Raw genomic sequence first — 26,335 nt, 5'->3', positions numbered from 1 at the left:
TTAAAACGTACATACATCTCTTCTGTGGAAGTCTCTGGACTGACTTGTCCCCCTCAGTGTCTGGTGTTTATGGCCTTGACACCGACCACAGTTTGTCATAATACAAGTTTGTGTGGTTTCCAAAGAGGTCAGCCCATAAAAATAAAACACATTTCTCTAAAACACCATAGTCACTGTTAGGATAAAATGTAGTGTGCAAATCTTAATAAATTAATGTGGAATTTTCGAACAGGACAGAGGGAAATATAAGTAAGTTAATGTGTCAAAATGTTAGTCAGTGTCTCACCATAAACATAATTGTATCCACATTTTATAAGCCTACGTAAGTAAATACAAACCCAACTTACATAAAATATATCCACGTTTAATTGTACTTTAGTATTAACCTAGTCAAACTGTGTACTTTAACTTTTGAAATTGATCGATGGATTCAAGAAAGATAGATTTTCACAATCAAGTCTGATACAAAACTTTGCACATTAAGCTATTAGTATTGTTCAGTATGACAAAACTTATACCACTGTAAGTATTTTACTAACCTGGGGTTGGCACAAATTAATTATACCAATAACTGCATTATAATTACGATTAAAAAAAAAATCAGCCGTTTGATCAGAAGCGGAACCGTTGTTTCATCTTTTGTTTCTTCCCGGAGGATTCAATCAGCGCACTGTTATGATGTGAGGAACGTCAGCGTGCGACAAACAAGAGTCAGTCGGTACAATGATTTAACAATGATGTGACCTACATAAAAATAAAAAAATCTGCGCCATGGAGTTAAAATGGTAGGTGACAATATGGTTCTCTAAATAAACACGTTTTATTGATAATTGTAATGAAGATAGTCTGTTTGTCCGCAGGGAAGATGCTGCTGTCACTGGTCCTCTCGTGTTCTCGAGAGATGTGTTTGACAAGTTCACTCTCGCGCCTAACATTAAAGAACTATATGCTCTTTTACACAGGTGAGTGACTGTGGTCGTATCTTACTCACATTTACCACGGTAACTGTAGTAAAAACCGTGTTTTTCATATTTAAGACCAAATAGCCACATATAAAAACATATCTTAATTAACAACCATGATTACAACTATAAAACAACCTATGATATGGGAAAATAGTAGCCTAAATACTTGAATGTACAACATTTCAATGAAATTACCATGTATTCTGTATACTGTAATTGACAATATATAGGGATATTGTGACACACACACACACACACACACACACACACACATATATATATATATATATATATATATATATATGATTATTTCTTTGAAAGCTCTGATGCAGCAGAAGCACAGACTGTGAAATGTGATGAAGATTCAGACATTAACACGCTTGCATCAGATGAGGCCTCGTCTGAATGCAAACCAGCTGAAAATCGTGTTCAGCCCAAACCTGTGAAGACTACTGAGATTGCAACTTTCCCTGAGCCTCTAGTGCCCTACCCTTGCTTTAGCAGCATCAACTTTAAACAGCGCCGATCATATCTCAGCATTCTCAACGGCAAGGCTACCACAGCTTCAAAGGTAGACCATCTCAAGGGCTGATCGCCTGTAATACTGGGACAGTTTTGATCGCTGTACATGGATGCAAGGCAGAGTTCGTGTAATTCATTTTGTGTCTTATTTCTAAGCCTTTGATGGAGCGTGTGAAGAATGAAGTGACAGAGTTCATGAAATACCTACAAGATGTTTCTAGAGCATGTGCTGATGGCTACAACTATATGCCACCAGGCAGCACCCGCTACTCTGAGGTAGTTAAAATTGATTTAATATTCAAAAGTTCTGTTGTTTTAATTTAATTATTTTTCTTAATTTAGTTGTTGTTGAATATTTTATTTATGATTTTTTTAAATATTTCAATTTTATTATTGTTTGTAAATATGTGATTGATAATTTTTGTACATTTTATTTTATTTTGTTTTATTTTTCTTTACTTTTTCATTATTGTTTTTGAATATTAGATTTTTTTGTACATTTTAATTTTAGTTTTATTATTTTTTTGTTAACTTTTCTTTATTACGTTATAAATTTTTAAAATATTTTATTGATGATTTTTGTATTTTAATTTAATTTTTACTTATTTCATTATCATTTTTTAAATATTTGATTGATTTTGTATATTTTAATAAAATCTAATTAATAAAAACACTATCATTTTGAATATTTTATTGATGGGTTTGGTATATTTTAATTCAATTTTTTATTATTTTATTATTTTAATTTATTTCATTATCATTTTTGAAAATTTTATTGATTTTTTTTATATATATATTAATTTTATTATTTAAATTTTTCTTTTTCATTTTTTTATTTATTGATCTTTTTTATATTTAATTTAATTTTGTATTTTATTTTATTATCTTTATTTCATTATCATTTTTGAATATTTTATTGATGATTTTTCTGTATATTTTTATTTTATTTTATTTTTATTATTTCATTATCATTTTTGAATATTTTAATGGTGATTGTTTTTATATTTCCCCCAACAGGAATATTTTACAGCCTGCTTGGAACATCTGAAGAGTTACCCACAGTTTTACAGCATTCAAGAGATTACTAGCCTGACCAGTGTAAAGTTTGTGTGCGAAATGTCTCTCAACTTTGAGAAACAGCTTCTCGCTATGGTACTTATACACTATAGTTATTTTTGTATTATTAACTTAAATGTGTGAATGTGATATACTGCTGTTTGTTTCATCTATGTCTACTGTTATTCTCTTCAGGGTAAAATAGACATGCTAGACAAAAAAGTGATCCCAGAAGACACCCAACTGGCAGTAGACTATGAGACCGTGTCAAATGTGGTTCCTCCAGCTAAAAAAGCAACTTCAGCACAAACTGTACGTGGCCTGTCTGTGATTGTGTGGTTTTTACTGTCAATTTTTGTGGTTTTTGGTCTTTATATGGATGAATTTCAGATAAAATGGCCATATTTTACCCCATAATTTCTTTATTATTATTTGTATTTTGTCATTGTCATGAAACTGACAAAATACAAACGTACAATTGCACACATTTTCGACAAAAAATATATTGTCTTTTTATTAAAAAATGTATCCTTTTTTAAAAACTTAATTGAATTAAATTCAGCACAAATACTACCATTGTATATAAACATTATTATATACCATTTAAATAATTATTAATATTATTATTACTATTAGTATACCAACTTGATGAATTGAAAAATGATGTCATTATAATATAATACAAATATAATAATATATAATATTAACAACAACAAAAAATAAATAGGCTTCATTTTCCTTATGCAAGGTGGAAATATTTTCAGGTGAAAAAGGATCCAAATGTCCTTTTTTAGCAATACAATAATGTAGTGCAATAAAATATGAATCATGCTAAAATAGGCTTCATTTTCCTTATGTAAAATATATTTTTACTTTATGCAGGTGAAAAAGGACCCAAATGTGTCCTCTCACAAATATAATAATAAAAAAATAAAAAAACATTAGTAAGGATAAAATAGGCTTAATTTTCCTTATGCAAAACATATTTTATGTTTTTACTTTTTTAATTTGTAGGTAAAAAACCCCCCCAAATATGTCATTTTACAAACAAAATATAATACAAAATATATAAATCATTCTAAAATAGGCTTCATTTTCATTGTGATATATATATTAGAATGTGCAGGCGAAGAAGGGCCCACATATGTTTCTTTAGATTCACCCATGTAATTACTAACTTAAAAAGTGTGTAGGTTTCTATCTTGCAAAATGTGATCTTAACCACTAGGTGGCACTGCTGCCTTTGTTCAGAATTATCCCTCTAAAATATTTGATAGAATAAACATAGTATCTAGGCCGGTTAACCAGGAACTGGAGCCCATGACTGATGGGCCCAAGACCTCCAATAAGAGAAGTAGGAGCCACCTAAAAAAATCCCTGTCCCTTCACCTCATGAATTAATTTAATGTGCCTGTGGAAATCTAAGTTCTTGAGTCTGAATCCTGATGTCTCTTGATTTCTGCAGGCCATCAGCAATGACAGCAACGCGGAAAAACTCAGCGCCACTTATGAGCCACAAGTGTGTTTATCCAAAGAGGCTTTCCTTCAGCTCCTGAATAACAGCACAGAGTTCACGGAAGCATGGGAGCTGCCCATTTGGGTCAAAATGAATCCTAATAAAGGTGAGGGCTCATTTCATGAGACCAGAAGATTGTAATCCAGACAGTTAAGAGAGTCAGTCACAGTGAATGTGGTGTGGTTAACAGGCAGCAGTCAGAGTAAGACGGCATACATTGATCCGCCTCTGCTGAAGACAGAGATGAGCTGGAGAGAGAGGAGTCTGCTGTTTCATGAGGAGAGCGTCAAGCTGACATTCAAGAAGACTGTGTCACGACCCGTATTTTTCCTCACTTCAGAAGAGATATCCTTAGACATGAACCCCCCTCCTGAGGTAAGGTCAATTCAAGGAAGTAGAGGAACACAAAACACCAAACAGTGGAATAAATAAATAATAAATATTGCAGATTATTTATTAATTCATTTTTGTTATTGGCTATTTTGTTATTGTTAAAATATAAATATATATATACCAAACTTTTGAATGGTTGTTTACAAAAAATATTAAGCAGCAAAAGTGGTTTTGAACATTAATAATAAGAAATGTTTCTAAGTATGTATATATACGCCGAAAACAATTATAAATGCAACACTTTTGTTTTTGCCCCCATTTTTCATGAGCTGAACTCAAAGATCTAAGACTTTTTCTATGTCCACAAAAGGCCTATTTCTCTCAAATATTGTTCACAAATCTGTCTAAATCTGTGTTAGTGAGCACTTCTCCTTTGCCGACATAATCCATCCACCTCACAGGTGTGGCATATCAAGATGCTGATTAGACGGCATGATTATTGCACAGGTGTGCCTTAGGCTGGCCACAATAAAAGGCCACTCTAAAATGTGCCGTTTTACTGTATTGGGGGGGGGGGGGTCTGGGGGGGACTAACGCAGTGTTATCTCACACCCATAGTGTTATCTCACTAACACAGATTTAGACAGATTTGTGAACTATTTGAGATAAATAGGCCTTTTGTGTACATACAAAAAGTCTTAGATCTTTGACTTAAGCTCATGGAAAATGGGGGCAAAAACAAAAGTGTTGCGTTTATAATTTTGTGTGCTTAACAGATATATATATTTTTTTATTATTAAAGCTGGCAACTTGGTATTAGCCAACACTATCATCAAAAATAAATAATAAAATTACAGAAGGATTCTGAAAGCATAACATTTAAAGCACAGTCCATATGTTATTGTCTCACGGGAACAATAATTGCAGTTACTATGGTATTTCTATGGTAAACTATGATTAAAATAATACATTAAAAAAAATGGCAACCTAAAAATGGTAACATCTGCATTAACTGATTTTATTCAAGTCAATGTGTAATATAAAAATATTATTATACATCACTGAATCAACTTAAATACGTACAGTTATACCATCAAAACAGGTAGAAATAGCTCTTTAAGGTAACAATTGCAGGTTAGCACTCTTTACAATGTGCAGTTTTGTAATGAAAGCATCTGCTAAATAAATAAATGTCAAATAAGAGTGAGTGAAACAAATATTTAAAATATAAAGTGATATTGTGAATAATATTTACTTCGCTTTACTGTGCCCAGGACAAAAACTCCAGGAATGTGGTTGCATTTGATGATGCTGGAATGGATTTTGAGACTGATCTAACAGACCTGGAGTCATTTGGGGAATCCTACAAGCCCAGTAAGAAAGTGAAGAAACAGAATGAACCAAAAACAGCTTGTACAAATCCATCTCAACTTACCACAAGCCCCAAGAAACAGACAGACTCTTTAGGTACGTCAAAGCACACCTCAACGTCTCAAAACACTCCCACAGAACCCCTTGAGTTGACCGTGGCTGAGGAACAAGGAGAAACCGACTCGTCTTTGGCTGACGGAGGAAACGATGCGATGCATGAAAGTGCGAGTGAAGATTCAAAAGTGTCTTCTGCTCAGTGTCCTCCCACCAAGCGGCCTAGACGGATAATGGAAGACAAGGGTGACCAGGATTCGGATTCTGACGAAGAACGACTAGTTATCGATCACATAGTCTCCTCACAGACCCAGGTGACACCAGGCGAGGTGTCCTCCCCCCGAGCGCCCGACCCAGCAACAACAGGCCCCACTAACCCTCTGGGCAAAGGAACAAAGAAAGGCATCAAAAGACCAAGAATATCCGGCGAGTGCGATCAGCTCGGACAGATTTTACGGATGCAGGACGCCATGCTGAAATCCACCCCCAGCAAGAACCAGGAGGCTGTGAAAGCGCCTGTCCCAGAAGATAAACCTCCAGAACCTAAAACACACTCCCTGGTCAAACAGTGTGTGACCTCGTACCTGGAGTCCAGAGAGGGACAGGGAGAGGACGGTACACTGCCTGCTGCCATTCCTGTGCTAGTGGCCCCTCAAAGAAAACGTTAGTGCTTAATACACTATCTCACATTTTGTGAGGTTATTCAAATATTTCATATTTTGAAATACTTTTTTCTGAATTTTGACATAAATCTGAATTGACAAAATCAGTAACTGACAAAGAATGAAAGTCAAAAATCAAGTCATCATCATTTTCAGTCTTTGAATAATCAAGTTTAAATTCTAATATTGTCATTATTTATATTTAAGTTATTTTTGTGCCGAATATATATATATATATATATATATATATATATATATCTCAGAATTAAAAAATTATATTTTATACTATATATACTTATTTTAAATATGCATTTAAAATAATATCTATTTAGCTGTCTGTCTTTATCTATCATTTGTATGTACATATCTATCTGTTTGTCTGTCTGACTGTCTATCTGCCTTGTGTCTATCTATCTATCTATCTATCTATCTATCTATCTATCTATCTATCTGTCTGTGTGTCACAGGTCTTCTGAGGGAGGATCTTCAGGTCAGTGCTGAGGATGAGATGGACTATGATCCTCCAGCAGAGGGCAGCGTTCTGTACAAACTGTACAGTCTGCTGGACGTTCTGCTCATGGTGCGCAGCAGTGTGGACATCGCTCACCCGAGACACGACAAAGAGACCTTCAGGGTGAGCTGGACCCATGCCAATACAGTGAATACACAAACACAATACACCTTTTGTGAAAATGTTGCTTTATTTGGCCCAGGTTGAAGAGTTTCAAACATCAACAGACTCGTCAGTAGGGCTGTGACGGTATGGGATTTTTTTCTTACTGCGGTGAAGAAGCAAAAAATCTAATGTTTGGTGGTTAACCAACAACCCCACACACACACAAAAAAAAAATCACCTGCGGCCGCATCACACACTGCAGACGCAATCAAGAACGCATGTAGCTTGTAAATGACAATGGAAATGAATAATTATAAAGCAGTATTCTTTATTAACAAATGAACATTTATATTAAATTGTAAATATTAATAATTAACTATTAATTAGGCTAAACTTAAAAAAACCTTTTTTAAAGTGCAAAATAAAAGAGCAATAGTCTGAACAAGTGTTCGGCTGTTGGGCCGCTTAAGTGAATCGTCAAGTCCTGTTGCTTTATTTTTCGGTCTTCAGGTTTCGTGACAGGAAAACCAACATGTTAACTTTGTCTAGTTTCAACGAGGATCTTAACGGAGTGACAATGTTGCCAGCCGCACTGAATACACGCTCCGAGGGAGTGCTCGTAGCGCATATAGTCATATATTTTCTGGCAACTTTCGACAGAAGAGGGAATCGAGCCTGATTATCCCGCCACCAGGCAAGCGGATCAGAGTGCAGATCGAGGGCTTCCTCCTGCAAATGCCTTGCGACTTCAGTGTCTGCACGGATTCTTTTTGGGACCGGATTGGAGGATTGTGCTTTTCTCTTTCCAAGCAGGTCCGCAAGATTCTTTTTTTTTTTGGAGGAGGAGGAGGAGGAGGAGAAGATGATGGCGCACTTCCTCCTTCTCCCTCTCCAGCCGCAGCAGTACTCATGACACCTTCTCCATCCCCGACAAATGTGCCCAAATAGGCGACACAGTATTTGGCTTAGACACTAGATTCGTGGCCAATTTTCGATTAATGTCATTCGGCTAGTGCCGTCAACTGTTATTGCCTATACCACATAAGAGAAGTATAGCTACTTGCAATTAAAATCTAACTCCAACTGTTTACGTTATGCTTTTGTCTTTTATGCCTGTGTTTGTGTGTATTTAATTGAACATTATCTGTAAACATCACAAGTACTGAAACCTAGCAGTTAATTAATAATAATCAAACACACACAAAAAATAAATCCCCCATATGTTTAATGGACCCTTGAACATAGGACTCGCGGAATACAGTAAAATTATAAGCAAAGAATAATGTGTTTATATTTCATATCACACACCATATGCACTCCTGTAACTTTCAGCAGAAAAAAAAAGAAAAAAAAGTGCGGTGATGACCTCACACCGTGGTAGGCATCTCATTAACGTGATATTGCGGTGATGCGGTTATCGTCACACCCCTACTCGTCAGATCCTGTGTAAACACCCACAATGCATCTTATCATTATTAGTTATCATTTTCGACTGATTTTTAGCAACCTTTTATTGACATTATTATTGGATTTGAGTCTGTATGTCAATATGTCAGGTATTATTCTTTATATTTTGACCAGGGTTGAGTAATGTCCATTACCCTCCTCTTTATTTAAACAGTCTGCTTTCCTGTGCGGAGCTGTAGAGTCGACTTTTAAGTCTTATCAGTGCATTAACAGACTCTTTCCAGTTAAGGGTTCACAAACGTAGGTCAGAACTGCTTGTTCTGAAAAAGAAGCTCTTCTGCATCTGTTTATAGAATATAGTGACTCATAAATGCCGTTTGAGTGTATAATGATGAGTCTGGTTTTATTTAGGCCGTCCCAGTGCATGTCTTACCCAAGCTGGAGTATCAGCTGTGCTACGGAGCCGAGAGTCTGACCCACAGTGAGGCCTGTCAGCTGTGGGCCGAGAAACTTCTGCACTCCAGTACCATGTCTTTCATAAGTAAGAGACTTGATGGATTCTGTTTTTTTCCCCTTTAGTGGTCATGAAAAGTTGACATTTTACTGTGACTGTCATGAATCTGTTTGATGCAAATGTCACCAGATATAGAGAAGAAAGTATGCAATCTATAAGTAATCTCTTAAACTTCAGTAGCAAAAATGTCTGTTTAGACTGTTTCAATAAATCAGTTTATAACTAATTCAACTGATTCACAGTTGAATTATTATATAATTGAATTACTTCAAATTCAATTACTTTGAATTTGATTTTAGAATTTTTGCTTTAAAAAAAATGCTTTAAAATGTTGTAGTAAAATGTTAAAAAATTGTATCAATTAATAACTGATTCGTTTGCATTAGCTATCAAATCAAATTAAAACATGTTTCATGCTTTAAAATGTTGTAGTAAAAATATATGTAGGTGGACATTGATTCAGTTGATTTTTGTTGTTGCATCAAATCAAATTAAAGCACTTTAATTTGATTTCCTTTAAAAGTTGTAGTAAAAACATATGCAAGCAAAAAAATGCTGCTTATTACTTTATCATATTGGTTCATATTATGATTACATTTTTTATAATTTTTATTTTGTTTTTATATAGAATTGTTTTTATAAAATAATTTTAATTTTACTGTATTTTACTTCTTACTTGAATCTGCTTTGCTACAATGGCTGAAATGGTTCCTTTAATTGAAAAACAAAAAAACAAAACTACTTTTTAAACCATTTTAGGCAAATCACAAGACTGACAAATATTAGTTGTATCAACCCGCAAAATACCATCAGAAAAGTTTAAATCACATTTTTTTTAATCAAGCAAATTTACACAGCCAGAAGTGTTAGTTTTGGTAATCGGGGAGTCAGCACAAAAGCGAACTTCCCACAAACTCCCAGCATGCCTCTCTCATGACCCATGACTCATTGTTTTGAGTCAGGGTTGCCATAGCTACTAACATTACAGCTTTGAAAGGGCTGCTGAAGAATGCATCTGTATGTAAGTCATGTCATTGTGGGTGTAGGGCTACTTGGGTTTCAACATCAGTAGGGGGAAAAAGAGGAAAAGATACTCCTTTTCTGACTGCTGAACTTTGGAGCATTTAGCTAAATTTATATATAGTAAAGGTAGATAGATCTGTGATGTTTGTATCCACCTTATGGAAGCCTATAACATTCACAGTGACACTAAGAATGCTTGTAATATGCGTGACAGCAGTCTGTGCCTGTAGGTGTAAATATCTCAGTCACAGAAGAATGCAGAAGAACCTCGCTCTGACATACCGTTTGCTTTAGAGATTCTTCTAGGCTTATTAAAGGAATCTGGTCTTTTCTTTGGGTCTAGTCCAGGATCCAGCCCTACTGATAACAGAATTGGCTGGTGCAGTTCAGAACAGTTTGTACTTCTACACATTTCTGTTCTTAGCACCATTTTATTAAATCTAGTGTTACTTGGTGCACTTCATGTGTTCTGAAATATTTGCATGAGCATATGTAGGTGAAATAATATCACTTGTGAAAAAGTACTTAATACAGAAATATACTTCAAAAGAATATACTTAAGTGCGAACTGAATGCAATGTTTCAGACATTTAGTGGCATTTCATTTAAAATTAAATTAATGTTTAAATGTATAATTACACTGTAACGGGGACACGTTGTTACAGTGTAATTATGTTTAAATACTGAGTAGTATTAATTAACTACTCGTATTTACTCTAGGGGTAGGATTAAGGGTTTGGTTGAGGGTTAGTTGTATGCAATTGTGCATACTTTACTATAGTAACTACATGTAACGTGTAACAAGGACACTGTAAAATAAAGTGTTTCCAAATAAAGTGTAACACAAAAAATGCGAGTGTTGGAACACAGACAAAGCGAGTGATACAAACACCAGAGATGCACAATAGATCTGCATTATATCAGTTATTGGCATTTTTAAAAAATTATTATTAATAATCCATTAATAGATATAAACTGCATCAATTGTGGCTCATCGACAGACTAGAGCAGCATCTCTCATACACAGATGAACAAATACGGGTGTGGAGAACACCTTCTTCTGGCATGAACTCTGAATGACACCATCACTGTGAAATATTACGAGGCATAGATACAATAGACGGACACAACGTGTGAACAATTATTGCAACATCTACAATGTTTCTCACAGTCTGTGTTGCGAGTCAATGCATGTCCTTTTGTTCTGCATCCCGTTGACGCAGAACTAGATGTTCTTCAGTTTTTTAACGGACTACGAGCTGGTTTAAAGCTCTGCAGCGGTCTTAATATCGTTTTATTTATATTGTTATTTAGTATTTAATATTTTGCATTAGCTTTTATTTTTGGTTTTATTTTGTTTTAGTTAGTGTTTTTGTCATTTATAGATTTATTTAGCTTTAATTTATTTCAGTTTTAGTAGTTCAGCTCAAACTTATTTTGTTTCAGTTAGTTGCCCTGCAACATTTCGTTTCAACATTTGTTGAAGTTTTTCGTCTGTTATTTATATTTTATTTCATCTTCATTTTAACTAATGAAAATGTAGTAGTGCTTTTAGTTCACAATAACAACACTGCAGACTTGTTTTAGATATTGACTGTTACATAGAAGTGTAGCCTAACCAACCATTATGGAAAATGAACTGAAGTATTATCATTATTAAAAGATTATAGACTATTAAAAAAAAACTATCTATTTGTGTGTGTAGGCCGCATCAATGCACACACATCAGAAGTGGTGCAGATGCAGAAGTTGCCTGACGACTGGATTCAGAACATCACCTGTGACTTCAAGTGAGTAAATCTCTGGAACATAGAAAGTGTTTAAATAAAACCCTGATTTGAGAACGTTTTAGCCGTTTTTATTTATAGTGCATGCGTGTTTGATAACTTTTCCCATATATTTATCTGACATATTGTTGTAATATTATTATAATATATAATTATTTTTTATTATTAATTTATATTAGTTTTTTTATATATATATATATGGCTATATCTCTTCAAACAAGTTTTAATGGAATTTAATGTTATTTTTTTTTCAGGCCAACTAGATGTTTAAACACTCTTTACCACTTAATGAAAAAAGTCTCAGCGTGAGTTTCTTTTACTTCTTATATCCATTTAAATTTTTTTCAATCAGTCCTTAAAAGTGTGTGAAAGTGTGTAATTTCTGTGCTGACAAGCCGAAAGAACATTCCCCTTGCCATTGATAAGGCAAACAGATAGTCCCACCCAAAATGCACACTATTGGTTGAGCCACTGGTTCTGAGTTGAGCTGGTGGAGATATTGAAACATCTCTGCATATTAAGCTGGGATATGTGAAAGTATTTTAAGATTAAAAATTACACAAATTAACTTTTAAGTTAAGTTTGACATACAATGTATTTGTTGCATTTAATAAAGCAGCCAATCTCTGTGTTTGTGCTTATGTCTTTTACCACATTTCCCAGTTTACAGGAAGGACGGTACCTGATGGTCCACAAACCTCGTGAGGGTTTTGTGACCATCTACAAACCCAGCAATGAGACCAAGCCTGCTCGCAGTTTGTACCACCTGCAGACTGCACACTGCGGACCCCCTGCTGTGTCGTCAGGGGTTCCCTGGGTTCCCCTGGATCCCTTGCATGTCCTGCCATTTCACCAGAAACACAACAGACCGCCCTGCACCTTCCCCCCACGTCCACCCGCTCAGGTATGACCATCTTGGCCCATGTGTGCTCCAGACATGTTGAACCACAGTGCTTATGTGGGAAATTTGGGTTCCAATTTAGCCTGCAACTTACCTTTTATCCAGTATTTCCAGGTGGTGTGGTGTAGTGGTTATAGTTCAGAGTTGGAAAATTGAAGATTGCTGGTTCGCATATATGCTCCAGATATGTTAAATCACAGTTTATCGTTTATCCACCGTTTATCCAGTATTTCCAGAGGTGGTGTGGTGTAGTGATTTATAAGAGTTGATAATTGGAGGGTTGCTGGTTCGCATATATGCTCCAGACATGTTGAACCACAGTGCTTATGTGGGTTCGAATTTAGCCTGCAATATACCTTTTATCCAGTATTTCCAGGTAGCTCAGATTTGATAACTGGAAGGTTGCTGATTCGAGCAATGTCTTGAGCCCTTGAGCACTTAGGCTCAATCCCAATTCACCCCTTGCCCCTACCCCTTGGGCCTACCCCTCCGTTTTGCGTGTTCCCGTGAAGGGGTAGGGTTGTCTCGATTCTCTTTTGGTTGGAGGGGTAGGGGTAGGGGGAAGGGCCAGATAGCCCTTGAAACGAAGATTTTTCGGGACCACACTTCAAACGAAGGGGTATGAGAAATGTACCTGCATACACCGGCTACAGAGGCAACATAGCTGCCAATAATCATTTTCTTTATGTCACATTCAACTTTGTGTTCATATTTACGGTCATGTTCTTCAAAGAAACGGTTGCAAAAAAAAAGAAAAACCGCTAAAGTTCGTTAACAATATGACGCGTGTAAAAAGCTAAAGTTTGAAGCGAAGCGAATGAAGCGAATTCACGTCCGCCGCGCTAAACGCCTCATTCGCGCCGCAAGACCTCCAGACGCACGTAAACGCGTCTTTACATTGACTTAACATTGAAATCACTCGCGCAAGACGCTCTATTCGCGTTTGGTGTGAACGCAGCATTAGGCGTCGAAGATATCATCATCTCCGTTGTTTTCTGCGAACGATGAATGATTGTGGTTGTTCTCTTTATATGCTGGTCTAATGCTCTTGCGACATGTGCCGGGACAGGTAGGAACGATCACACCCGTCCTACTCTATGCTCTGTAACACTCTTACATCATTGCATTGGTCCCGACTGAAGCACTGCCTGAGGAAACCTAACACTTAAAATTTCATTGAAGCATAAACCTACACCAGAATCTGGGAGGTGCCTCGATTGTGTAAACTTACTGAGCTTAGTGCTCACACTGTCCTGTAAAGACATGCCCACTCTTTATGCATGTCCTGAGGTATGCTGGGACAGATCTCTCTGATTCTCCAGTTCATGGACATCCACTATTGGGATTTGAACCAACAACCTTTAGTCTAAAACTGCAGTACTACCATAGCCTGGGTTTCCCCATGCTGCCTTGAGCGCAGCACGATTTTATTCATGCTGCTAGGCAGCCTGGATACCATGGACCAGATTTTCGCCTCAGCGAGGGGACCAATCACAGAACGGGGAGGGAGCAGCAAGACGATGACGACGTCTATGCGACACACCGAAGCAGTTTGTTTATATCTATGGATCCAACATGGCATTAGATGCAAAGTTACCTTTCGATGCAGCCTTAGATAGTGTTCTAAGTAGTTTAGTCTTCTTCAGCCATCGTCTTCTTCCTCGTCGAATTTCTGTCGCTCTACATACGTCATCTGGTATAATTGAAACGATTGGCTATGAGCTACGTACAGGCGCATTTGATAGACATTCGTAGCGCCCAATAAACGGCTCTGGGCATTCGTAAACCACGCCTCAAATACGAGAAAATGAACATGTGGTTCCCAGACCACGTCTCAATGAGAAGAGGTCTGACGTTAGCCAGGCTAGTACTACCATCCAAATTGTGTTAAGTCATGATTTATCAAATGTAACTTTTCTACTTTTCATACAGGCAAAAGTTGGGACAGGACCTAAACGACGGCAAGGGAAAAACGCTGTCAGACCGCCACAACCAGCCAGCTCAACTAAAACAGGCAATCTGAATCAATCACCTAAAAAGAAGAATAAAAAAGGCATTCGTAAGGCACAGGGATGGAAGGACAACATGAGAGTCAAGCTAATGAAAGACCTGCAAAAAAGCCAAAGCGGTGAAGATGGAAAGACACCATCTTGATTTCTGTACTTGATTTTTGTTTTTTCAAAAGCACTTTCTACCACTTGATATTATATACAACCAACAAAAAACAATGTTGTGTATAACGTTGCGTATGACTACATTTTGTACATTTTAAAAGAATCCTTGACCACACTGAAACTGTTAACATTTAAAATTTGTTCTATTTTGTCAGCAGTAAATAAAAGAATATGTTGTTTAATATAATTACTGTGTCCCTTCACCATTATTTATTGACATTCTGGTGTTGTCTAATAGTAATTTTGGGTAGCCTTGTCTCAAGTCAGAGAGAAAGATGTGGGTGTGTGTCTGGAAAGTTAGAGACCCACCCTAGTGTGTACTAAACTGTGCATACTATCCATACTAAATATAGTGCAAGATTAGAATTAGTCTATCCCTTTTAGAAGGCAAAGCTAAAACCGTAAACCAAACGTGTCTAGGCTGGTGGATACACTTTCTCCAATGGATTTTCAAAGTGTGCCTTTGTGTGTGCAATTGAGTAATATTGAGTAAAATCCCTTGTGCAACTGAAGAGGAAAAATGCCTCACATTTCTCTTTTGACATTCAGTTGAAGATCGTCCCAAGGAATGTGACAGAAGCAGTTTTAAGACGTATTAAACTGAAAGTATAGGTAATCATTACATTTAAGGAAATGGATTTAGCTACAGTGAAATCAAAATGGACAATTCTTGTTTTTTTTTAATGGAATATTTCCACATTTATTATAAATTATTTATCCGTGCACATCTTTATATATATTTAATTCATGTGCCCTCATAATCGAATCAGAATAACTTTCTCTGCCTTTTGCAGTGGCATCTCTCCTTTTATGACGCATTTACTGGCGTGAAGGCGGGATCAACCGGTCACTCACATGAGACCACAACCATCCAATCAAGTCCCGCCCTACATGTTCTTCTTGTTTATGAAGCCTTTTCACTCGGATATACATCCCAATAGGGAAGAAAAGACTAATCGCAACTTCATTCCACCAATAGCAAAAAACAAAACCTGCATTACATTTTTTCTTGTTCAAGTAGCTGTTTTAGTTGGACATAAAGTATGTCACAATAGGGAAGACACTTTCATACTCGTAAAGAATTATCTTAAATAAATGTTTAAAGTGATGTAAACACATGAGAGGACTTCAGTTAAAATCAGTGAAAAGCTGTTACTCTACACAAACTTGGCCGCCCCCTATGGCGGGATCACATGAGAGCACATGACCAGCTGAATACTACACATTTATTCTCTGTAACCACACTTGTGTTTGTAACCACAGTCTGTGTTTGTTGAATACATTAACCATGAGTTGGTACATCAGCAAATCGGATTTTTGCGAGTATGATGCTCCTATTGTGCTCTTAGTTTCAGCTGTGATCATTAAACCAATTCTAAACAATTCAAAACTAATCATTCATTCATTCATATTTTGAATTAGCTTTTATTTTTTTATTTCCAGGTTTCATTTTCATTTTAGCAAAGTAAAGGGCCATTTACACGACACCATTTTAAACTAAAAACAGAAAACTTTTTAATGCGTTCTGGCCGTTCATTTACACGACAACAGCATTTTGGGGGCCTAAAAACCCAAACTTGAAAACGGGTTTCAAAGTGCAAGTTTTTGAAAACAATACCGTTATCGTCTCTGCGTAAACTACAAAAACACAAATTTGTGAAAAAGGTGACGTCATGCATATTACGTGTTCAGTTCAGGCTCGTTCTGTTTCTTTACAAAGTGACATCGCCACCTACTGGCCTGGCATGAATAATACAGCATTTTAAGTTGTTTTCGTGTACCCTTGTGACAGGGAACGTCTGGACAACGTCATCTGTATGCGAAAAACGTGAATGAGAAACTTTTCGGTTTTTAGTATATAACTTTAGTAAAGTTGTTATCTGATATGATTTGTACTATTTCTATTTAGCTCATTTATTTCTCAGTTTAAGTTATTTTAGTACATTAGCTTAAGGCAAAATGTGTGATTGTGATCTATAATCAATTATTTATATTTTATTTCAATTACCAAATTCTATCCAAATTTTCTCAGAATTCTATCAATCTCTTTGAGACTTGAAAGTCACCACTTAACAAATGGTTTACTAGCACATCCTTAATTTCCATTCAGATTAGAAACCATAAGCCACACTTTCCTACTTCCTTTCATACTCTGAGAGGTTCCACCTCTTTAGATCGTGAAAGGGGCGTGTTATAGAGGGGTGGAGCCCACCTTCATTTGAGGACGAGACCTCGAGACTCCTGGACCGCCTCTGGTATTTAACCACCACACCCATCTCACACTCCATAGTTGGGATTGTTCTGCACAGCATCTGAAATCTGGTGATCACTAAAGTAAGTACAAATCTGGTTTCTTTAGTTCTTCAACTTCTGCATTCATTGAGTTACTTTTTAAAATAAAAAACTATAGGTGTCAGGTTAGAAATACAGTATATCTCAACCTAAACTGTCTTTTTCTTTTAACCTTAACTTGGCATGCAGAAACATTTCTCAAAATAAAAAGACATCTCAGGTGACAGCCTTGTGTTAAAACATTAACCCTGACATTGTGAGACATGACTGAGAAAAAGATCTGCATCACTTGCTTTAAAGAATTTTCCCAGCATGCACTCTCACGGGTGTGTCTGTTTGCTTAGGTTTTACCAAATGCTGGGTTTTAAAATGAATGTTTACGAGTCCTGTTTTGTCTAATTACCTAGCAACTGCTGCACAGTAAGTTTTACTTGTGACATAAAAAAAAAAAAAAAAGAATAGCATGTTTGTCAAGCATTTGGGTGTTTTTGGCATTAATTATAATATTGGAAGTTAAAGATTTAATGAGAGGTCACTATTAAAAAAGTAGAAATCAAACCAGAAATTACTTTTATTGCTGTTCCTTCTTGGTGTATAACAAAATAATGTGTTTTTAAATGTTAGAAAAGCTTTGTTTTATGACTCATGGTACATTATGGCAGGATGCGATGACTACGTTTTTCTTAACACAAGATGGGGCAATGAAGTGCTGTTCTCCCCATGAACTAACATGCCCTCTGCTGTTCAGCATTACATAACTCTGTAAAGCATGTGACGGTACACTCAGAGTCTTCTCTCAAGACCGAGACTGCTCTCTGTGCACTTATTGTTGCAGAAAACCAATGTAAATCAGTTTACAGCATATAAAAAGCAAAATATCATGGAAATTAATAGGTGTGGCTGCTCTCCACAGGAAGTCCAGGATGGCTTTGGTTTCTGAGTTCTTAGGACAGCTCACTCTCCAGCTGGGCGGTGTAAGTTTTCATTCAAGCCTTTTTATCCGTTGTGAACATGTTTATTTCTATGGAAGCTTGTTTCCATAAAAAAAAAAAAAAAAAAAAAAATTGCAATTCTGGATTTATATCTTATATCTATATCTGACTGCATTTAACAAAATTATTTGTTAATTTATTTAACAAGCTTCCATCATTTTCCACATGATTATGTAATGACTCCCCCACATATCACAACTAAAAATTTGTATATAAATATTTATGAAATGAATATTTTATTTATTTATTTATTTATTTATATATATATATATATATATATATATATATATATATATATATAAATATTGGTTTTGATATATAGTTTATATATATATATATATATATCAAAACCAATATTTATATATATATATATATATATATATATATATATATATTTTTTTTTTTTTTTACTATATATCAAAACCAATATTTGTGTATATGTATGTATATGTATATATATATATATATATATATATATATATATATATATATGTATATATGTATATGTATATAATATACATACATACATACACATTTATACAAATATTTTCAAAAATAGTTTTTGCTATATAAACATTACATTAAAAATACGTGTGTGCACCATCTATTTATGGCATTATCACATTGTTCCACCCTAGGGAGAGCCCACCTACCCTACTGTGGTACCGGCGCCTAACTTTGATCCAGATAAGGATGCTGTCAGAATTGAGACCGCTATCAAAACTAAAGGTAAGAGAGCTGAACCACTGCCCTAAACACATCTGATGTCCTGTGAGAGGCCAGATGTATTTGTGCCATCTGTCTTCAAGCCTGTAATTTGATGATGATGAGCCATTAAACAAACAATAGACAATCATGTTTGGTTGTGGGCTTTGTCCCAACCCTTTCCTTTGTGTGATGTGCCCCGTAATGAAGTAAAAAATGGCCACAACGGGCAGCAGTGGTAGAAGTGAGTCATCATCCTGTCTGGAAGGGATTGAACCGCATGTGGAACATTTTCAGGCCAACGCCTGCTTGCAGCAACCACATTCCTCCCAATCACTAGCTTTGTACTCTATTCCGCTTTATAAACTCTCTACTAAGGTTCTACATGCATGCAAAATAAGTGTCAACAGAATTTCTAAACATTTAATTTAAGTTGTTTTTTATTGTAATGATTTTATGATCTTTGCAAATTAGCATTTTTCAAAGACAAGTTTTGTAATGTGACATTTTATGCATGTTTTTTTATATATTTTAAAAATCCTTGGCATTTTACGTTGACCTTTTTTGACGTATACATAAGGACACATTTTCAAAATATTTTATTAATTAATCTTTTGAGTTGATGATCACATTAAAATAAATTTAAAAGTTTTAACATTGGCTTTGGGATTTATATCAATATAATATGGAAAATATTTAATAAATATAAAAAAAATGATGACATTATTTGTTTTAGGGGTTGATGAGCACACCATAATTGATGTTCTTACCAAACGGACATATGACCAACGGCGAGAAATCGCCTTTGCATATGAGAGGAGAGCCAAGAAGGTCAGTATATATACTATGTACTTCTGTGTTTATGTATCCTTTTCCATTTTTTGTAATTATGCTCATTCATCACTTCTTCAGGATATGATCTCAGCCCTGAAGGGGGCGCTGTCTGGCACCCTGGAAACAGTCATCCTGGGGCTCATGAAGAGCACAGCCCAGTATGATGCCTCTGAAATCAAAGCCTCCATCAAGGTGAACATTAAAGAAGACCTATTATGCTTTTTTACATTTTCAATTTTCTCTAGTGTGTAATATTGCTCACTTACAAAATGTTTGTATTTGCTCACTAAAAGTTTGCGTTCCTCTAAGAAACTTGGCGTTTCCTCGCAAAATTTTTGCGCCAAATGGGAGTGAAATCTACATTGTCATGGTTCTCAAAAGCATAATATCTGTGTGTTTTCAGGGTCTTGGAACCGATGAAGAGTCTCTGATTGAGATCCTCTGCTCTCGAAGCAGTGCTGAGCTCATGGATATTAAGAAAGTCTACAAGGAATGTGAGTATGGGAGTATTTAAGTGCAATGATTAGGAGCATGTGGTTGTGATATAAACCTGCGTGCCTTATCGCAGTGTTCAAGAAGGACCTGGAGAAGGATGTGGCTGGAGATACTTCAGGAGACTTTGCTAAACTTCTATTGGCTCTGGTTCAGGTGGGGTCAACTTTTCTCATGTGCTTTAAATAGTACCTGGAACCATTTAAAAGTCTGAATTAAGATTCTGAGGATTTGTTTAACATATCATTTGTAATGTCACATGACCCCATCCCACATCAGACCAAGAGAGATGAGCCCGGATCCGTCGTTGACTACCAGAAAATCGATGAAGATGCCAGAGTAAGTTCTTGTGGTTTATCTCTCAGCATTTAATTGAAACATAAAATAATTAAATATGTGGATTTAATATTCGGAAATCAAGCATTCATTAGAGCAACAGTATTTAATCAAAACCTCTAATCCTAAATATTAAAATTCAGTTAAATATTAAACATTTTATATACTGTTTATTTGCATTTATTGTAAGTAAATATTAACTTTATAAAAAAAGTAATACATTTATTTACAATACATTTATATTATATATATATATATATATATATATATATATATATATATATATATATATATATATACATACACACACACATTTATTTATAATACATTATATATATAAATTGTTGATTTTCAGAAATTATACATTTATTTTAATTATATACTATATATTTAGATTTATTTTAAATATCACTATATTTATAATCTGTGCAGGCCCTGTATGAGGCTGGAGTCAAACGGAAAGGCACTGATGTGAAGTGCTGGATCTCCATCATGTCTGAGAGAAGCGTTCCTCACCTCCAGAAAGGTTCGAGAGCCTTTTAAACACCGTTTTGCATCTCATAATATAGTAGCGCCCAATAATTAATGTGAATTTTGTGTTTCTGTTTACAGTGTTTGACAGATACAAGAGCTACAGCCCTTATGACATGCAGGAGAGCATCCGCAAAGAGGTGAAAGGAGATCTGGAGAAATCCTTCCTTACCTTGGGTGAGACTTTGCTTTGAAGACCCCATGAAGCTCAGTTTTCCTTTCAGTGCTGATGTACATCCTGTTGAAACAGGAAGTTAGGGCAGAATAGAGCAAAGTGGTCATCTGTTTTTGTATATCTAGCCTTTAGCCAAACTCTTGGACCAAACCATAGACCAAAAGCAATGAAAACACTTTAAAAAATAAATGCATTTCAGCCACTTGCTTCAATAAATTAAGGTTAGAGAAGGAATTAAAATATGAGCATTGGTGGAACCAAAGAAACACAGCAAAAGCATGATTAGCTACTTGCTAATGCTAGTTAAATGGAGCTGGCATTTATAGTTTTGGAGGATGGACATTTTCATTCTTAATTATCAATATTTTGTATCCATTTTGCAGGAGGACAAAGAGAATTTAAATGTTATGTTTGTCGAACTTTAACTGTACTTTAGCATATGCATTAGCATCCAAAAGTTTGGGGTCGGTACATTAATGTGTTTGAAATCAGTCACTGAGGCTGCATGTTTCATCAAAAATACAGAAATATTGTGAAATATTATTACAATTTAAAATAAGTGTTTTCTGTTTCAATATATTTTAAAATGTAATTTATTCCTGTGATGCAAAGCTGAATTTTCAGCATCATTACTGCAGTCTTCAGTGTCACATGATCCTTTAGAAATCATTCTAATATGCTGGTTTGATGCTCAAGAAGCATTTCTTATTATTATCAATGTTAAAAAACAGTTGTGCTGCCTTGATATTTTTATGGAAACCCTGATACATTTTTAAAGGATTTTTCTTTTGATGATGAACAGCATTTATTTTAACTAGAAATCTTTTGTAGCTTTATAAATGTATTTACTATCTCTTTTGATCAATTTAATGTGTCCTTGCTGAATAAAAGTATTAATTTCCTTTAAAAAGTTCAATCTTACTGGCCCCAGCCTTTTGAACAGCAGTGTAGATGACCTTAAAACTTGCAGACTTTGACTAAAAGTTACAAAAGTCTTTAGAAAAGGCAAATCCACAGTTTTTATGAGTCAGAAAGCTACTATTAACCCAGCAGCTGAATCTAATCTCCACATCTTCTCTTCCTCAGTTCAGTGCTTTGAAAACAAACAGCTGTATTTCGCCAACAAACTGCAAGACGCCATGAAGGTAAAATATGTTTCATCTGCCAACACTTTTTATTCTTCCCTGGGCTTAGAAGAAAGTATAAAAAAAAAAGTTCATCTGTAATGTGTCTGCGGATGTTTCAGATGTCTTGCAGTGGAATTGCATCAGGAAGTGCGCTTCTCGTTTAATCTTGCGTATTTTTGTCTTTTAGAGCAAAGGAGCGAATGAAAAGGTGCTGACCCGGATCATTGTGTCCCGATGCGAGGTGGACCTCAAGAAGATCAGACAAGAGTTCAAGGCCCACCACGGGAAGTCTCTGTACCAGACCATTGCTGTACGTTCCTGTAATATTGTTTTCTAACTACTGTACACCAAGGTGGAAAACTATGGAAGCTTGTTTGCGCATGTAATTGCGACTTTATATCTCACAATTCAGAGAAGTAGTTGCAATTCTAAAAAATAAAGCCTGAATTGTGAGATAAAAACTCTTTATATCCGACAATTCTGACTTTTTGCGAGTTTGTCCCACAATTAAAAAAATAAAAAATAAAATTCTCGTAATTGCGAGTTTATCTCTCGCAATTTGACTTTTTTCTCAAAATCACGAGTTTATATCCCACAATTCTGACTTTTCTCGCAATTACGAGTTTATATCCCGCAATTCTGACTTTTTTCTCACAATCACGAGTTTATATCCCACAATTCTGACTTTTTTCTTGCAATTACGAGTTTATATCCCGCAATTTTTACTTTTTTCTCGCAATCGTGAGTTTATATGCAACAATTCAGATTTTTTCTCACAAAACGAGTTTATATCTCGAAATTCTGACTCTCACAATCACGAGTTTATATCCCACAATTCTGACTATTCTCGCAATTACGAGTTTATATCCCGTAATTTTTACTTTTTTCTCGCAATCGTGAGTTTATATGGAACAATTCAGATTTTTTTCTCACAAAACGAGTTTATATCTCGCAATTTGACTTTTTTCTCATAATCACGAGTTTATATCCCACAATTCTGACTTTTCTCGCAATTACGAGTTTATGTCCCACAATTTTTACTTTTTTCTCGCAATCGTGAGTTTATATGCAACAATTCAGATTTTTTCTCACAAAACGAGTTTATATCTCGCAATTCTGACTCTCACAATCACGAGTTTATATCCCACAATTCGGACTTTTCTCGCAATTACGAGTTTATATCCCGTCATTTTTACTTTTTTCTTGCAATCGTGAGTTTATATGCAACAATTTGACTTTTTTCTCACAAAACGAGTTTATATCTCGCAATTTGACTTTTTTCTCACAATCACGAGTTTATATCCCACAATTCTGACTTTTCTCGCAATTACGAGTTTATATCCCGTCATTTTTACTTTTTTCCTCGCAATCGTGAGTTTATATGCAACAATTCAGATTTTTTATCACAAAACGAGTTTATATCTCGCAATTCTGACTCTCACAATCACAAGTTTATATCCCACAATTCTGACTTTTCTCGCAATTACGAGTTTATATCCCGTAATTTTTACTTTTTTCTCGCAATTCTGACATTTTTCTTGCAATTACGAGTTTATATCTCGCAATTCTGACGTTTTTCTTGCAATTACGAGTTTATATACCACAATTCTGACTTTTTTTTTCACAATTACTTTTTTTTATTCTGTGGCGGAAACAAGCAATCAGTTATCAGATATTGAGGAGCCTCTAAATATGCATTGCTTTGTATGTGTTTAATGTTCTCAGGAGCATACAAAGGGAGACTACCAGAGGGCCCTGCTGAGCCTGTGCGCTGGAGACGATTAAGTCGACCATCCCGACAGAGTTTGAGAAGGGCTACGCGAAGGACTTGAGCTCTGCGCAGGTCCAGACAGATCTCCTGTGCCTGGCTTTGAATATAGTCCATAACCTGCTGCAGCTTTAGAGACATGCACTCACTTAGACTGGAAATAAGCATGTGTTTTCCATTAAGAAGGATTGCAACATGAAATACGCTCTTAAAAATAAAGGTTCCAAAAAGGTGTTTTTATTATTTTTGCACAGATATTATAGAAGAACCATTTTTGGCTCCCCAAAGAACCTTTCACCGAACTTTTCTTAAAACGATTATTTTTCTTATTGTGAAGAACATTTTAATAATCTAAAGAACCTTTTGAACCTATGAAGAATAGAAATGTTCCAGGGATAATAAAGGTTCTTAAAGGAACCATCAATGCCAATTGAGAACCTTTGTTTTTAAGAGTGTATACAAGATCTAAAGGTGCCATTTAGCCACAGTAAAGTGAATCGCCAATAAAGTGAACTGATATCCTTCTTGCACAAGGAATACACTAGTACTTTTCTGAGCAGATATTTGTACTGTTACCCATTTTTTCTATTCTGAGAAATAAAACAAAACCATTCATTTATGCTTCATTTTTTGGTCTTCTAAAGTAAGAGTCATATGTTGAACTTTTTTATTTGGATTTAAATGAGATTAAGATACAATGACCCCTCAAAGAATTATTTGGACACTTACACCACATTTAAACATGAATGAACATTAATTAATATCTATTGGTTTATCATTTAAAATGTAATCTCGTATTGCTTTGCACATTTCATTTAAAATAGAATATTATATATATATATATATATATATATATATATATATATATATATATATATATATATACACACACACACACAATTTTATACATTTTTAAAGGGCCTTAAGTTTTCAAAAATATTCATTTATTTATATACACTTATTGGTTGTTTACTAGTGGTAGGGATCAGTTGCAAATTTTTGATTAAAAAGTGTAAAAATATATTTTTTTAAATATCCACTATTTATTGTGAAAACACCATACAAATAAATGCTATTTATTATTTTAATTAATATTTTTATTTATCATAAAATTTTAAATGATTTGTTAATTGAATACTTTTTTTGCCATTAGTGCTGAAAACATTTAGAGAATTAATTGTCTTCATATTATACTTACTATTTCAAACACCACAAATAATCTTAATATAATCTTATTATAGTATATTGATGCCTTAGTATTTTAGGAAAGAGGTCCTTAGCAAGGTAATCACCATATTTTGGGCATATTTGGCATAAAAAAGTTGGTAAACCCCCCACCTTACATACCAATTACTTATTGGGCCTTTTGTAAGTTGTAAACTAGCTGCAAGTAGTGGGTTGCATTTATTATGTATTTCCACTAGAGAGCGATAGAGCCACAGGGTGCGTGTGTGTGTGTCTGTGGTGTGTGTGTGTGTGTGTGTGTGTGTGTGTGTGTGTGTGTGTGTGTGTGTGTGTGTGTGTGTGTGTGTGTGTGTGTGTGTGTGTGTGTGTGTGTGTGGCTGACAGCCAGAAAACATCTACCGCTTGCTGTGGGATTACTTTGATGTTTGCAACTGCCTTTTTAATTATTATTTTTTATTCAATAACAAATACTTAATATTTGATCTCCAGTGGAATTAACATATTTTATCCCTTTAGTTTAAAAAGAAATGAAAAAGTAGTAACTTAGAAATGAGAGAGTATTTTCCTACTGTTTGAGACTCTGCTTGTGATCAAATTTAAATATGCTTTACATACATGAATTACATATCACCGCATAAAAGGTTTAATTACAAAACACTTTCCCTGACTGGATACTTGAGGGAATCCGGCGTCGTATTTTAACACCCAATCATTTCCATGATAATCACCCACAACATATTGACACGCCTCAGCCAGTCCATTCATTTCACTACATAATCGGCCAACGACTCAATGTCATTTAGATGTGAATTTCCTCTCTAGACGTGCTTTATGGGAGCAATAAAACTGTTTTCACGCTGCCTTCTCCTGTTCATTCTTTGGCGAGGAGGCTTTATTTAGATGTTTTAATCATTAGTGTGTTTTGCTGTGTTTGTTTGGTGCTAATTTTTTAATTAAAAATGTTAATTTAACCTCCAGCTAACTTGATTAGCATACC

At 35.1% G+C, this 26,335-nt stretch overlaps 2 protein-coding genes across 2 annotated transcripts; both read left to right on the top strand.

The window, feature by feature from the left end:
* Positions 1 to 617: 617 nt before the first annotated feature.
* On the top strand, positions 618 to 15,086 carry ice2 (interactor of little elongator complex ELL subunit 2). The gene is made up of 15 exons (XM_084397376.1): positions 618 to 785; positions 861 to 962; positions 1,287 to 1,536; positions 1,644 to 1,763; positions 2,505 to 2,639; positions 2,739 to 2,855; positions 4,009 to 4,165; positions 4,250 to 4,434; positions 5,667 to 6,480; positions 6,947 to 7,113; positions 8,914 to 9,043; positions 11,745 to 11,829; positions 12,081 to 12,131; positions 12,490 to 12,730; positions 14,660 to 15,086. The coding sequence occupies exons 1-15, from the start codon at positions 772 to 774 to the stop codon at positions 14,879 to 14,881; spliced, it is 2,790 nt and encodes a 929-aa protein (XP_084253502.1). The 5' UTR covers positions 618 to 771; the 3' UTR covers positions 14,882 to 15,086.
* Positions 15,087 to 17,146: 2,060 nt separating this feature from the next.
* On the top strand, positions 17,147 to 24,768 carry anxa2a (annexin A2a). Its single transcript, XM_084397224.1, has 13 exons — positions 17,147 to 17,235; positions 18,107 to 18,167; positions 18,824 to 18,914; positions 19,627 to 19,721; positions 19,803 to 19,916; positions 20,128 to 20,218; positions 20,293 to 20,372; positions 20,496 to 20,555; positions 20,985 to 21,078; positions 21,165 to 21,260; positions 22,345 to 22,403; positions 22,573 to 22,695; positions 24,111 to 24,768. The coding sequence occupies exons 2-13, from the start codon at positions 18,117 to 18,119 to the stop codon at positions 24,168 to 24,170; spliced, it is 1,014 nt and encodes a 337-aa protein (XP_084253350.1). The 5' UTR covers positions 17,147 to 17,235; positions 18,107 to 18,116; the 3' UTR covers positions 24,171 to 24,768.
* Positions 24,769 to 26,335: the final 1,567 nt, after the last annotated feature.

The sequence above is a fragment of the Rutilus rutilus genome (genome assembly GCF_951802725.1).
Source record: "Rutilus rutilus genome assembly, chromosome: 23".
Classification (NCBI taxonomy): Eukaryota; Metazoa; Chordata; class Actinopteri; order Cypriniformes; family Leuciscidae; genus Rutilus; species Rutilus rutilus.
Note: the sequence above shows the minus strand (reverse complement) of the source record. Positions and strands in the feature narration are given on the sequence as shown.

Coding starts and splice junctions, on each gene's coding strand:
- ice2 (XM_084397376.1), top strand. Junction 4,166..4,249: donor CAAAATGAATCCTAATAAAG/GTGAGGGCTCAT, acceptor TGTGGTTAACAG/GCAGCAGTCAGAGTAAGACG. Junction 7,114..8,913: donor ACGACAAAGAGACCTTCAGG/GTGAGCTGGACC, acceptor GGTTTTATTTAG/GCCGTCCCAGTGCATGTCTT.
- anxa2a (XM_084397224.1), top strand. CDS start 18,117: ATGGCTTTGGTTTCTGAGTTCTTAGGACAGCTCACTCTCCAGCTGGGC. Junction 18,168..18,823: donor TCACTCTCCAGCTGGGCGGT/GTAAGTTTTCAT, acceptor GTTCCACCCTAG/GGAGAGCCCACCTACCCTAC. Junction 18,915..19,626: donor GACCGCTATCAAAACTAAAG/GTAAGAGAGCTG, acceptor TATTTGTTTTAG/GGGTTGATGAGCACACCATA.